A 14,396-nucleotide genomic window follows, 5' to 3' on the forward strand; every position below is an offset into this window, starting at 1 on the left:
TGATACTTTATGAAACTAGCGTTCTGTCATTCAACATTGACACTTGCTCGAGAAGTTGAAGTCGTTCTCTATCTCCGTTGCTTCTGTAGATCTTCAGAAAACGTGTATTTTTACATTTTTAATAAAACACTGTTTAGTGTGTTTTTAAAGTCATTTGAAATACGAGGAGTCAGGAAATGTCCTCATAAATCACGTTGCAATACCAGTGTAATACCCATGTCATTATACACATTTCTGTCCTCATCATAAATCACAAAAACACACTCAACTCACACTCACACACACGTGGACACGCATGTTAACGCTCTCACCTGTGTGTGTGTGTGTGTGTGTGTGCAGCGGGTCACACAGTGGAGCTGCTGGAGCCGCTGGTCAAGTTTCAAGTGGGTCTGAAGAAGCTGAACATGCATGAAGAGGAGCATGTGCTTCTGATGGCCATATGCCTGCTGTCTCCAGGTGTGTGTGCGCGCCACGCTTCCGGTTTCAGTTCATCTTGGATGTCAGATATCAGACCGATTATTAATCGATACATATTAAATAAGTGGCAAGAAGAATGAAATATGTGCAAGAATAATAAGCTTTATGAAACTCATCCGGAAATTACAAACAGACCCTTTATCTCTCTTAAAACTGGACTTGATCCAGTGGTCTACACCAGATGACATGTGGGTCACACAAGTTTGACTCGACCCAACTTCATGCATGTTTGTAAGATTCCTCTCTCTGTTAAACATATTTCATTAGATTGTCCTGGACTTAATAATACAAGTAGAATGCTCTTTTATGAAGTTACCTCACTTAAGGACTTATTGAGTAAGATTATGCCTGAAAAGGTTAGGGATTTTTTATCATATGTTAATTTAAAAAGTCTTTTTTGTTTTTGTTTGTTTGGTTTTTATTGTATTTATATGATATTTGTATTTTTGTAATTGAATTTTTGCCATGAAAATATGGCACTAAATAAAACAATCTTTGATGCAATCGGTTGTGTTTCAGCACAGACCTGGAATACACCGATATACACTACCGGTCAAAAGTTTGGGTCAGTGAGAATTGTTTTTTTTATAGAAAGGATGCATTGAATTGAACGACTAGGAAGACGTTAGTCGAGGGCAGCCCTGATTCTCAGGTCATAGTGAACATCTGTATCTGTGATTTAAAAGCACCTGCTCTCTGACTTCATTAGTCTCGTTCTCCAGCAGATCGTCCAATGCTTTTCTTACTTCGTATTTCTGTCTTGTTTCCAGTCCAAATATCAAACATTTCTTAAATCAAGATGCATTTACTAAAGTAGTAAAATTACATTAGATATTAAGTCTTGTTTTCTGGGGGAATTAATAAAAATGAAGTGAGTTGATGCTCAAAAAAAGCTAAATAATCTGCCAATGGGGAGAAAAATAATGTTGTTTCTGTTTGAATTAAGATTATTTTTCTGACCCCATTGGCAGATAATTTTGCTTTTTTAAGCATCAACTCACTTCATTTTTATTAATTCCCCCGGAAAACAGAACATAATGGGCCCTATCTTGCACCCAGCGCAATTGACTTTGTACAGCGACGCATGTGTCATTCCTATTCTGCACCCGACGCACAGCGGACTTTTCCCTCCACAGACGCACGTCGGTAAATTAGGGAATGAACTTGCGCTCCCGGGGGCGGTTCAGCGAAGAGAGGAGGCGTGTTCCGGCGCAAACGTTCCCTGGTGCTATTTTGCAGGTTTAGAAAACAATTCCGCCACAGACCAGGAGAAACCTCGTCTAAAGTCAGTGGCGCAACGCATGTTATTCAGATGCTATTTTAAGGGCGCATGCTTGGCCATAATGTAGCGTGAGCACAACACACACACACTTTGCTTCTCTCAGCTACACAGAAGCAGCAGTTTTCATTTTTAGAAAACCATACATTATTACAAGGAAAAATATTCCACACGAGGGAAATCATTGTTGTGTCCATGAAGATGTGGATAATAGGCATAAATCTAGCTTACACATTTACCCAAATTATCATACGCCTGTTTAAGCGAAGCTAATCTGGGTGTGTTTCTCCATCCCCAATGTCACTTCTCTGTGTTTTACGGCCCTGACGAGAACGTCGGTCTCCTCGGCTGTGAACCGCTCCTGGCAAATCCGCCGTTATAATAGCAACCCGCCATGGAACAAGCGCGCCTGCTCTTAAAGGGAATGTGAGATGTCGCTCTGATTGGTTTATTTCACGTTACGCCCAAACCACACCTATGAGTAATGAAGCTACTTCAGACCAACACATTTTAGATTTGCGTTTAGATCCGCCCACAAAGTTACTTGCGTTTCGCACTTGATACTTGCGTTTCAGATCGTTAAAATGGAGCCCTATATCTTATATAATTCCACTCATCTAGTAAATGCATCTTGATTTAAGAAGTTGTAGATATTTGGACTGGAAGCATGTTTTGCGGTGTATGACTCGCTCTTGTGTTCCCGCAGACCGTCCGGGCGTTCAGGACCACGTGCGCATCGAAGCGCTTCAGGACCGCTTGTGTGACGTTCTCCAGGCGTACATCCGCATCCACCACTCGGGCGGGCGCCTCGTCTACGCTAAGATGATCCAGAAGCTGGCGGACCTGCGCAGCCTGAACGAGGAGCACTCGAAGCAGTACCGCTCGCTGTCCTTCCAGCCCGAGCACAGCATGCAGCTCACGCCCCTGGTGCTCGAGGTGTTCGGCAGCGAGGTGTCCTAGCATCCAAGGGCCCCCCGGAGCACTCCCGGACCCACGCCGGATCCCGGACCCGGGAGCTCGGCGCTTCGGCTAGGAGAGCGTCACGGTTCACACTGCGGGGGGCGGTAGAGAGAGAGAGAGAGAGAGAGAGAGACGTGTGTGTGTGTGTGTGTGTGTGTGTGTGTGAGGGTGAGGGTGGTGCACAGGTCTGGATAATAGAGAGAGAGAGAGAGAGATATATACGCACTGCAAAAAATGCTTTTCTTACTTAGTATTTTTGTCTTGTTTCCAGTCCAAATATCAAACATTTATTAAATCAAGATGCATTTACTAGATGAGTGAAATGATGTCCTGTTTTCCGGGGGAATTAATCAAAATTGAGTGAGTTGATGCTTAAAAAAATAATAATAAATAAATAAATAAATTATCTGTCAATGGGGTCAGAAAAATATAGTTTCTGTTTGAATTAATATTATTTTTCTCCCCATTTTTAAGCATCAACTCACTTCATTTTGATTTATTCCCCCGGAAAACAGAAGATAATATCTTATGTCATTTTACTCATCTAGTAAATGCATCTTGATTTAAGAATTCTTTGATATTTGGACTGGAAACAAGACAAAAATACTGAGTAAGAAAAGCATTTTTTGGTGTGTGTGTGTGAGTGAGGGTGGTGGTGCACAGGTCTGGATAATGTTGCGGAATTCCCGCTTTTATGCTACTGGGAATTTCCGAACGGAATGTATTAATAATGTAGAACCATGCATATACACTAATATTTATATTAGAGAGAGCGAGAGAGAGAGAGAGAGAGAGAGAGAGGGGAAAGGTATGGCCAGGTGATCCTCTGTTGTAATAGGATTAGCAGGCTCTTCTAGTTCATTGGATAAATGTGTTTGTGTTTGTGTGACAAAATTAGATTTAAATTCACAGTGGCTCCGTTTCAAAACCTAGCCAACGTCCTAGACTGCGTTTCAAGACATGGGTCACGAAAAGATTGAGCATCACACGTATGCTTCTCACAGAAAGCAATGGTGGGAAAAACCATCCTATACTGCGAATTATTTTATTTTTTATTTCTTTGGAATGTTTCAATCAGCGCCATTGTTGCATTTCTATGAAAGAGGATCAGGGCCAAGCAAAACAAAAGTTAAAAAACAAACAAATCTCGAGATTAAAGTCATTATAATGCGCGATTAAACTCGAGAGAAAAAGAAGTCGAAATGCAATGTTGAGAATAAACTTGAATAAACTTTATTGAGAATAAAGTTGTTGTTTGGAGAGGAAAAAAAACGTAAAATTTCTAGGAAAACAATGTTGAGAATAAATTAATTACATTTTGAGAATAAAGAAGTTGTGTTTCGAGAAAAAACTTGTTAAATTTCGAGAGAAAAAACTTGAAATATAACGTTGAGAATAAACTCATTAAATTTCGAGAATAAAGTCGTGGATGTACTGGCGTCTTCTCAAGCGTCTCCTTCGTCGAAATCCCACACCTTGAGGTGTATTATAATCAATTTTTGATTATAAATATATACAATTCACTACAATATATATACACACTGACATTGATTATCAACATACCAACATCCAATTCTATTTAAATCCTTTGCAAATTAGGTCAAACGCTATTCAAACGCTAGTCACTTTTAAACACTTTGAGTTCACTAGGTTTTGGGACAGTTGCCACTTTGACTCACAATTGATGCAGATTTATGAGCCAAAATATCACAAAAATACGGGCCTGGCTGATGTATAGATATGTCAGTAGTATGCAAAGACACACACACACGCTTTAAAATGAGAGTAGGGGGCCTGACCTGTTGGTCTGATGTCTGTATAGATAGAAACTTAGATGACCACAAGAGAACTGAAACGCAGGAACCGGTCCCCGAGATCAGCCCGAATGCTGCTCGATATTATTTATCATTCATAACAAGGCCATCCGGCTGCTTCAACCTCACATTATCTGGATCTTCAGCGGAGATTTAGTGCTTTAGTCCAAGACGAGACCTTACTTTACCCTTAAAGCAGATCTTTTATGGGTTCAGTACCTCTTTAAGCCTCTATTGCCAAATCTGTTGTGATTTTAATGCGCAGAATATCATGTTTTTAGAAAGCGGATATGCTGTTTGATCAACATTTGTCATCAAAAGCAGAATTGCCTCTCAAACCATTTTTATGTAAATCGTCCCATAAAATAACCCGTTTTACCTCAAATTCAGACAATTTATGTACAATTGTCCACAATTTACATCCTCAAATGGTTTGTAAAATGGTTTTGCACAAATGCACCAATTTACACCCCAATCCCCCCAATAGTTTTAACTCTAAAGCGCTTTGAATCCATGATAATGTTGCATGAATTTAGTTTTACGAATTTAGTCCCATTCCAGCGGGTTCTGCGCTGATCTCTTGTGGTCGTGAGCTGTATATACCACTTGTTTCTGTACATATGTCTAATGAAACAGATAGGCTAATACATTTAATCAACTGAGAAGCAGAAGCAGCAGCTTGGGAGAAATATGCAAATCTCATATTTTCATAACGTTTTCGGTGTCTTTCTCTCTCAGATGACATTTAATAAGCTTTTACGACCGTATCTATTCCTGATGCTTTTTAGGTGCGAATTCCACATCGAATATATATAATGATGATCATGGCTTAGTTTTGTACGGATTTTGAGACGTCAAACTGGACTATGTTTTTATTTCTGCAAAACCTCTGCCTCGTTTTTTGAAACATCAAACTGGACTCTGTTATTTTTTTATTTCTGCAAAACCGCTGCCTCAAACCAGCCAAACTGAAACACACACACACACACACACAACAGTCCGTTTCAAAGGACTCGTGGAAGCTTTAACGTTGCTGCGGGTGAAACGGGAAAAGGAGTTGCTAACGAAAAGACACAATGTCTGCTTTATTACGGCTGCATACGAAAGACTTTTCGAGAGTTTGGACGAACGATACGTGTATATACCAGTTCACGATAAGCTTCGGATGGATTATGCTAGTTTAATTAGCTAAGAATGGAGTGTTTTTGCCCCTTTTCACCCACAGATCCAGACCAGTCTCTGCCTCCATTGCCTCAAACGCAACTGGATCACTTGCATCCGATCAACAAGGGAAATAAAACAAAAGCTCTGGATTCAACCGGACCTCAACAGCCAAACAGTTTTGGGTTTCATTGGTTGTCAACGGATGGTTAAAAATGGGTGTCTCTGAATCAGTATTTCCACGAGGGGAACGTAGAAGAACATCTATGCACTTTTGGATCAGCCAACTTTCGACCAGCTTATGTCTCGAAACGTTGGTAAAGCTCTTTGTGCTGCGCAACTAGACTAAAGAAACCCAGTGCTCATCAATCCCATCATGCACTGCACTTTCCCTCCCTGAGAAAACCTCTTAAAGTGGGTTTCTTGAGTCTAGCTGAAGGAAATTGACACGGGTGAAACGAATCGTTTGTTGACTGACTGTCTGAATGCTGATTGTTTAAGGAAAACACAAACCACCAGGTGCCGTTGTTAACCAAAATGAACTACCTCTCTTCACACATGTAATCATTACACCATTTCAATGTTTGTTCGTTTTTTTTTTTTTTTTAAAGAAACACTAAATCCCTTACTTATTTATTCTTCTCGGACTCAAATGCTGGACTGTTTTTACCTCAAGACGTCTCCATAAGCTTGCAGCTTAAGCGGCGCTTTACTCGCCTGTAATTGCGTCCATCGTATTGACAACTCGTGAATACAAACTTCCCAGTAGGACTTGTTGTCATCAACCCAAGGCGGATGTTAATGAGCATTTCGTTTGGACGTTATTCCAGACGAAACGCTCGCATCTTGGCGACTCCCGCTAGCCTAACCGCTAGCATCTGTCAGTATTCACTCTTTCTCATGCAGAATGTCAAAGCATTGACAACCAAGCTAGCTAATCCCAAAGTATCCTAAATAAGCTAGTTTTAAGTATTGTCTGTTAAGCACTCTCGCCGTTTGAAAACTGTGTATATCTACATTAGCAAGCCTTGCATGTGCATTGAAGTTCTCATCTGTATTCGAGCTAATAGCAGAAACACAACTCTCTCGCTGCTCTATTTCTTTCATATTTCTCTTTGTCCCAATATTCTGTCCGGATTGTTTTAACCTCAATCAAGGGTGAAGCAACGAAGCATTCCCTCATAACGTTATAGTATGTATAATAATAAATGCTTTTATTATTGTTAATGATATCCCAGACAGCAACATAGTTTCGGCCCACATCCGGTACATGTGGATTCAATGCGGATGTGGGCCGGATCTGGGCTAATTATAATAGTTAGATAATAATTAATGCCATTTATTCTTATTATTATCTCGATGTTTTTGAATACACCCTCCGAACATTGACGCTGCTTCCCTTTGTGATGTTAAAATCTGGTTTTATTCGAGGTCCCGCCTCCGACGATCTGGACACGCCCCTTTTTCCTTCTCTCAGGCCCTGTTTACACCGTTATTAAGATGCGTTTTGGTCGATCGGATCACAAGTAGACGAGAAACACATTCCCGTTTACACCTCGTGTTTAAATCCGTCTCTTTTGTCCACTTTCAACCACTTCTGTCCTGATTTCTTCGAGGGGGAGGGCCTATGCAAATTATCTAAGCAAAATGATCTGCCATTGGGGAGAAAAATAATGTTGTTTCTGTTTGAATTAAGATTATTTTTCTGACCCCATTGGCAGATAATTTCGCTTTTTTTTTTTAAGCATCAGCTCACTTAATTTTGATTAATTCCCCCGGAAAACAGGACATAATATCTTATATAATTTCACTCATCTAGTAAATGCATCTTGATTTAAGAATTGCTAGATATTTGGACTGGAAACAAGACAAACATTTTTTTGCAGTGTAATACCAGATGTAAACAGGACCTAAACACCTTCTATCAACTAAACCTTCACTGTCACCTTCATTTCTGCCATTTCACCATCCACTTTCCCCTAAACCACACACACACACACACACACACACACAGATTCTCCACCAGCATTTGCTTTACAGACAGAAATACTCAGCGTAGAAGTCATATTTAGTGTTTTATCAGTGATGGAGAGACTGACAGGTCACTTTTTGATGTTTTGACACTATTAGAACCGGATTCTCCATGCTAGCTCAGTTAAAGACCTCTGTGTGCCTACAACAAACAAAGCCTTATTTTGGGAGCATGTCAGGGTTTAGTTTCAGTGCATCTTCTGTAGTTCTGTCCATTCATTCATGAGATTGACAATCACAGTCAAGACTGAACACACGTTACATTGGGAAATTAAGTGTTGGTGTTTGACTCTCAGGCCAGAAACATGCTTTACTGAAGTGTGCAGATGTGAATGTTCAACTAACACTCTAAAAGAGTGCCGGTAATGGGTTCGTTTTTGAGTTAGTGGGTGTTTAGAGTCGGCATGAAACTGAAGTTACGATCGTTTTTTCTCCTCTATTGTGACGTACACTTCGTTCAAACGTTTGGGATCGGTAAGATTTTCAGTGTTTTTAAAAACAAGTCTCTTATGCTCACCAAGACTGCATTTATTTGATTTAATAAATAAATAAAAATTCAACACTTATTGAGCAAGGATGCATTCAATTGATCAAAAGTTACAGTAAGGACATTTACAATGTTAACAATAGATTCCATCTCAAATAAATGAAATTGAACTCTATTCATCAAAGAATCCTGGAAAAATAAAAATGTAAATAACTGTTTTTTGAACATTAATAATAATCATAAATGTTTCTTGAGCATCAAATCATCATATTAGAATGATTTCTGAAGGATCATGTGACACTGAAGACTGGAGTAATGATGCTGAAAATTCAGCTTTGATCACAGGAATAAATTACATTTTAAAATATAATAAAATAGAAAGCAGTTATTTTAAATTGTAAAAATATTTAAAGATATTTTAATGTAATAAATGATTTTAGAATTCTTTTAAAAACATTAAAAATCTTACCGATCCAAAACTTTTGAACAGCAGTGTATATCAAAGTGAGATGGCTTCTTGAGCGAGGAAAAAAATATTGGGACTTCATGTTTTTTTGTTTTTTTTCTGTCCATTGGAAATTGATTGGAATGTTTTCGCTTAAGGCGGAGTTATTTTGTTAAAAGATTACAAGGCACAATAAACACTGCAAATATTCCATAAAAAATTGTCATTTTGAAATGTGAAAGAGTAAATTACGCTTATGTTCATTATATGGCTATAACGAAAACCCAATGGCGCATTAAGTACGAGTTGGTGTAGCTGGAAGCGTTTGCGTTCATGCACTTGTTTCGAACCTCTTTTTTTTTTTGCGTGAATCTGTTCAGTCTGACTGTAATTCTCGGCTCTCGGAATGAAACAAAACCAAAACGGCAGGAAAATCTGTATGGTTTCTTAGCGATCCGAACACATGTAGTCTCAGACAGACGGTCCGAGAGAACGCTCCTGGAATCAGGTGCCTTATTATCCACATAACTTTCACTCAAAAGCATGATTGTTACATGTGCAGTTTTCTTTTACTATTAGGTAAAATTATGGCTTTTTCTAAGCAAGAAATAGTCAATGTTGTGATTTATATAAATAGTAATTTACTGAAACGTTTTGATTTTACATCACTGATTTGATGCGTTCATTACTTGGTTGCAGGTGTTTTCAAGGAATGAATGATAATTAATGTAATTTTGGGATGAGCTGGTTGGAAAAGCGGCACTTTTATCATGCTGTTCTGGATACGGTACTCGTCTGTTTGAGACGTATTCACCACTGACTCTGGTTTGTCCAGGTTTTCTCTTCAGAATTGGCATCATTTACTCGCCCTCCTGTAATTCATAACTTTCTTCTGTGAAACACAAAAACGAGATGTTTATTTTTGTAATTTTAACCTAGACAGCAACATAGTGTTGGCCCAGATCCGGCCCACATCCGGTGGATTCCGCATGGGCCAGATGTGGGCCAGATGTGGGCCAGATACAACGAAAGTGGGCGGTGATTTATCCTGCCAAATGTAGTGCACGAGTTTATGATACTTATATGCTTCTTTTGTTTGTCCTTTTTGGTATTTGGCTTATCAATCACTGTCCACTTTCTCTGTGCGGTGAAAACATAATCTGTCGTGTTTCATGGGAGAACAAAAAATACAAGAGGGTGAGTAAAACTATCACTGATTTTATAAATTTGGTGAATTATTCCTAAAATGGTTCAATTCTCCCAGAAAGAAAAGCATTAAAGCTGTTGAACGTGGTCATGAACAAACTTTTCCTCAACACTCTTCATCAATGTTTTATTTTAGATCAGTTTTGAAGTGAAATCGGTGGTGGATCACGGTTTTGGATCTCCAAGATCCCATCATGACTTTCCCAAGTCACAAAACACATCTCACGTTCTTAGAAACACATGAAAAGCTCAAGACCGTAATGTATAGTTTTGCATTGTTTGATTCAGTCGGTGTACACCTGATTTTGGTCTGTACCGTCTCATACGTGTTGATCTCTCTTTTTTTTTTTTCCTTGAATGTCCATTACACATTTATTTTGTGCATTATATGTAGTAAATGAAATGTTTTGGAAAAAAAATCACAAATAAACAGCTGTATATACTGATGCATAACCTGTGAGTCTGTCTATCAATGAAACATCCTGACAGGAGAGAGAGAGCTCACTGCAAACATAGAAGATACCAGTCTTCTATCTGAGAACACCTGGGAAGAGCAGAAGCAGGAGAAGGGATGAGAATAAAAAAGATTGAATAATCTTAGTTGCGAATGTTTCAGCGCTCAGACTTATGAATTAAATTAAATCATATTAAGAACATGTATGGATGCGCTCTTAAAGTAACACACAGGTTGCCTATCCTGAGATTCTTCAATGTTTCCATGACCATTTATTGATATATATATATATTTATATACAGTTGCAAGAAAAAAATGTGAACCCCTTGCAGAATCTCAAAATGTGAATAATAGTTTTAAGGTATGAAATTATTGACTACAAGGGAACTTTAATAATAATAATAAAGTCTTGTTGCTCTTAAAGTCAGTCTCTTGCCGCCACCTACTGGCGTAACTATGTCATTTTAATTTCTCAATACCAAGTACGCCAACATTATAATATTAAATATATTGAACAATAACAGTTAAACTTTGTTAAAATACAAATAAACTTTGTATTTAATATATATTATTAAATAAGCTGTATTTTGAATACCTTATACCTATTATTTGAGTTAAAAAAAGAAGCTGCTTTTGTGCGAACAAGTCAGACTGCAATATTGTAATTATTTACAATGAAATGCTTTACATTTTACAAATGATATCCTTTGTTTTCTTCTGTTATGACACATTTTTAATAAGAATTCTGTAATAAGTTTATACCTCCTTTCTATTGTTAATGTTCCCACAATTAAAGTTGTCTCAGTCATTGCACACTTTGCGTGTGTGCTGCACATATTTATTTTTTTATTTTATTTTTAGAATTTGAATGAATGAATAAAGATATTGTTTGATAAGTGAGATCTCTGATTGTAGTCCTTGAAAGTAAATTTCATTTTACAGTATCTGTACGAACATACAGTATATATATTTAAAAATTAACAAAACACTAGTAGGCCTACTTCCGAATAGGGCTTAACAATGTTTACTCAAAGACTGTTAAATGTGATGCTTAATTGTGTGGCAAATGATCCACTTTTCCTGTAGCTTTCGTTCCAACTATTTTTCCAGGTTAATTCTATTAAAATTCTTCAGCAAAAAAAAGCTCTGAGTAGGCCTACTAAAAATCTGGAAAGAGACTGTGTACATTATAATTTCAATAAATTATGTATCCCATGAAACATTACAAACTATGTAATCTACTAAAAAACAATGGTAGCCTATAATATAAAAATATTGACTTCCAGTCATGTATTGTATTTGTAATACGATTAAAGAAAAATGCAAATATAGCCTACAAGGAAGTTTAAGGAGACTGACTCGATTGTGTTGCCATTATTTGTTTAAGCAAATTTACAGATTGCCGGATATCCAGCCATAATTAGTGGAGGTGAAGTTCTTCATCGGGAATTTGGTTATTAAACACGTGACTTTGTGTTTTGGTTATTAAACACGTGACTCAGCGACCAAGGTTTGTATTCAAAATTTTATGATATTATTAAAAGTTTCTCTATGGTGAACATTTTCGAAACTTTATTTGAAAGTATGTTTTATGAGACGTTTCAGAATTTATCAGTGTCATGTTATTAGCCTACCTTAAGTCATTACGATTTAATAAACTTCTGTCAGAATTCCTGGCGGGAAAAACGCGCTTTCTTGTTAGATATCCGCTGTCAAACTATATTTACTCAAAATGTCACTGTCGTTATTCATATGTTATTTTGATTACTTTTTTTAAAGTCATGAATACAGTTTACCTCAGAGACACGTTATTGGAAAAAGGCGCCAATGAAAACCGCGCTTTCTTGTCAGAATATTATATCAAACGACATTTTCTCAGTGTCTGTCTCGTTATTTTGATTACTTTTAAAAAATCAATAATACAGTTTATTAACCTCAGAAAATCCTGTCAGACGTGACTAAAAAAGTGCGCCACCGAAAACCGCATCAGAATATCTGCTGTGAAACGATATTCTCACCGAGTATATCACTGTGTCGTTACTGTCATATTTAACATTTATTAATATAATTTGCTATGAAGTAAGAAGTGCCTTATATTTTGAACAATTTTTTTGTTTGTTTTCTCAACCAGCACCGCAGATGGCGCTAATATCCCGCTAGAACAAAAACACTGAAGAGAGGAAGAAGAACTCACAGTTTTAACAGCCGGTGAGTGTTTAATGTACTTTTTACATCAATTATGTTATTTACTTTTTTTTATTTTTCTCCATTTGGTGTTTTAATGACTACTTTTCCCACTGTTTTGAGCCGTAAAATACTCATTGTTCAGGAATCTGATAATGTTTAATTTCTGAGATATTCAATGTAAATATGATCATGAACGATATTATATGATCTATTGTAAATATAATACCTTATAATATTATTTAGAAACATTTTAATACAATTTTGTAATCTGAGAATTTCTTTATGATTATCAACAAGATAAAAATTATGTAAATTTAGTTTTTTAGAAGATGGGCAACAATTTACTATAGGGATGTCCCGATACCACTTTTTGCAGAACGAGTCCGATACCGATACTGTAATTTTTGGTACTCGCCGATACCGATACCGTAACCGATACCTGAATTTTCACTGCATTTGTAATTTTTAAATGTATTAGTAGATAAACCAAAAGATTATAAATCATATTAGTTGGCTTAATTTGTTCATCAAATATATATATTTCTTTCAGTTATTTTCATGCTTAATTAAGCCTGCTAAAATGCATTGTATGAGCTTCTGTACTGTACTTCTGTACTGTCATTGTTCATTCTATTGCTCTATCATATTTTATCTTTCATTTAATAGCACAGCACATATTTAGAGCTGCTTCAGCAGGGCTCAGTGCTGAGGACTGGGTCAGCGGTTCAAATGTTTGTCAAAACCAGTGAAATATCAATTATTTAATCCAATTTTGAGACTACAACAAAAACTAGCAGCCTAATTAATGTGAATTTAAAACAAGTAAGCAGTCAGTAACAAAATAAAAACAATCAATCGAATTACAAATAGGATAAATATATACAATACAACAAAGAAAGGCTACAAATGAAATAAACAGTGTTTTTAGAGTTTTTTCAGGTAGATCTAACAGGTACAGACATTTGAATAAAGTAATCAAATGTGAAAAAAAGCATATTCATTACTGTATAAATTATATATAGATGGATATTTTTGTAAAGTTGAAAAGGGTAGCCTATTTAGTCAAGAGCAGTCAGTATTTCTTTGTCCTTTGTTTGATTAACATTAAAACACAGAAGCAGGTTTATCAAACTGCTGCCCCTTTAAGACCGAGCGCACCAGAGCTCATTTGAACATGCTACGTTCATTTGAGATATAACCGACTTTGTTTACTATAGGATACTCACCAAGACGGGCGTTATTACATAGTTGTGTGTGAATTCGTCCGTACAAGCGCAAGACGTGAAAGACAATTTAATTCAGCATTCGCGCGCTGAGACGCTGGTTTGTGAGGCGCGCGCTTCGGATGTTTGCGTTCATGAAACTTCTTAACCTGCACACGTCCTGTAATTATGTAGGGAACCACTCGTTATACTTCAGTCAGGTAACAGTTCATGTTTTACTTTACTTACATACGATTTAGTTTTCATCCAAATAACATGTGCTGAGTCGATCAGCAAAGAGCATTCAACAGAAGTGCGCTTCTCGCTCTCTCTCTGTCTCTCTCTCTCGTCAGTTAACGTCAATAATAAGCTAAAGCTACATGCCTCGTTTAATTTCGTTGCCATTGACATCCGACTGAACAAACTTTCCACTAATGTCTGTTTAAACTAAGGGATGTGCTCGACCAGCTCGTGCGTCTTTGACTCAGTTCACCTCGACAAAGCACTCGCGGCGGCCAGTTTCGTTTCGCAAAATGTACGTGGTATCGGTGCGTGGTATCGGCGAATTTTTATGAGTACGAGTACGAGTATATGAGGGCAGTATCGACCCGATACCCGATGCCAGTATCGGTATCGGGCCATCCCTAATTTACTAGATTTTGTGTCTTCTAGAATTAGGCTACTATGACCAAA

The 14,396-nt window shown here is 37.4% G+C and overlaps 1 protein-coding gene across 1 annotated transcript in view; it reads left to right on the forward strand.

The window, feature by feature from the left end:
* Positions 1–10,313, forward strand: part of vdra (vitamin D receptor a) — a 74,441-nt gene extending 64,128 nt beyond the window's left edge. The window contains exons 9-10 of the mRNA XM_084098395.1: positions 340–456; positions 2,463–10,313. Of these exons, the coding sequence (XP_083954521.1) occupies positions 340–456; positions 2,463–2,716 (371 nt within the window). The 3' untranslated portion in view covers positions 2,717–10,313. The remainder of the gene's footprint in view (positions 1–339; positions 457–2,462) is intronic.
* The last annotated feature ends 4,083 nt before the right edge of the window (positions 10,314–14,396 follow it).

The sequence above is a fragment of the Abramis brama genome (genome assembly GCF_963993115.1).
Source record: "Abramis brama genome assembly, chromosome: 22".
Classification (NCBI taxonomy): Eukaryota; Metazoa; Chordata; class Actinopteri; order Cypriniformes; family Leuciscidae; genus Abramis; species Abramis brama.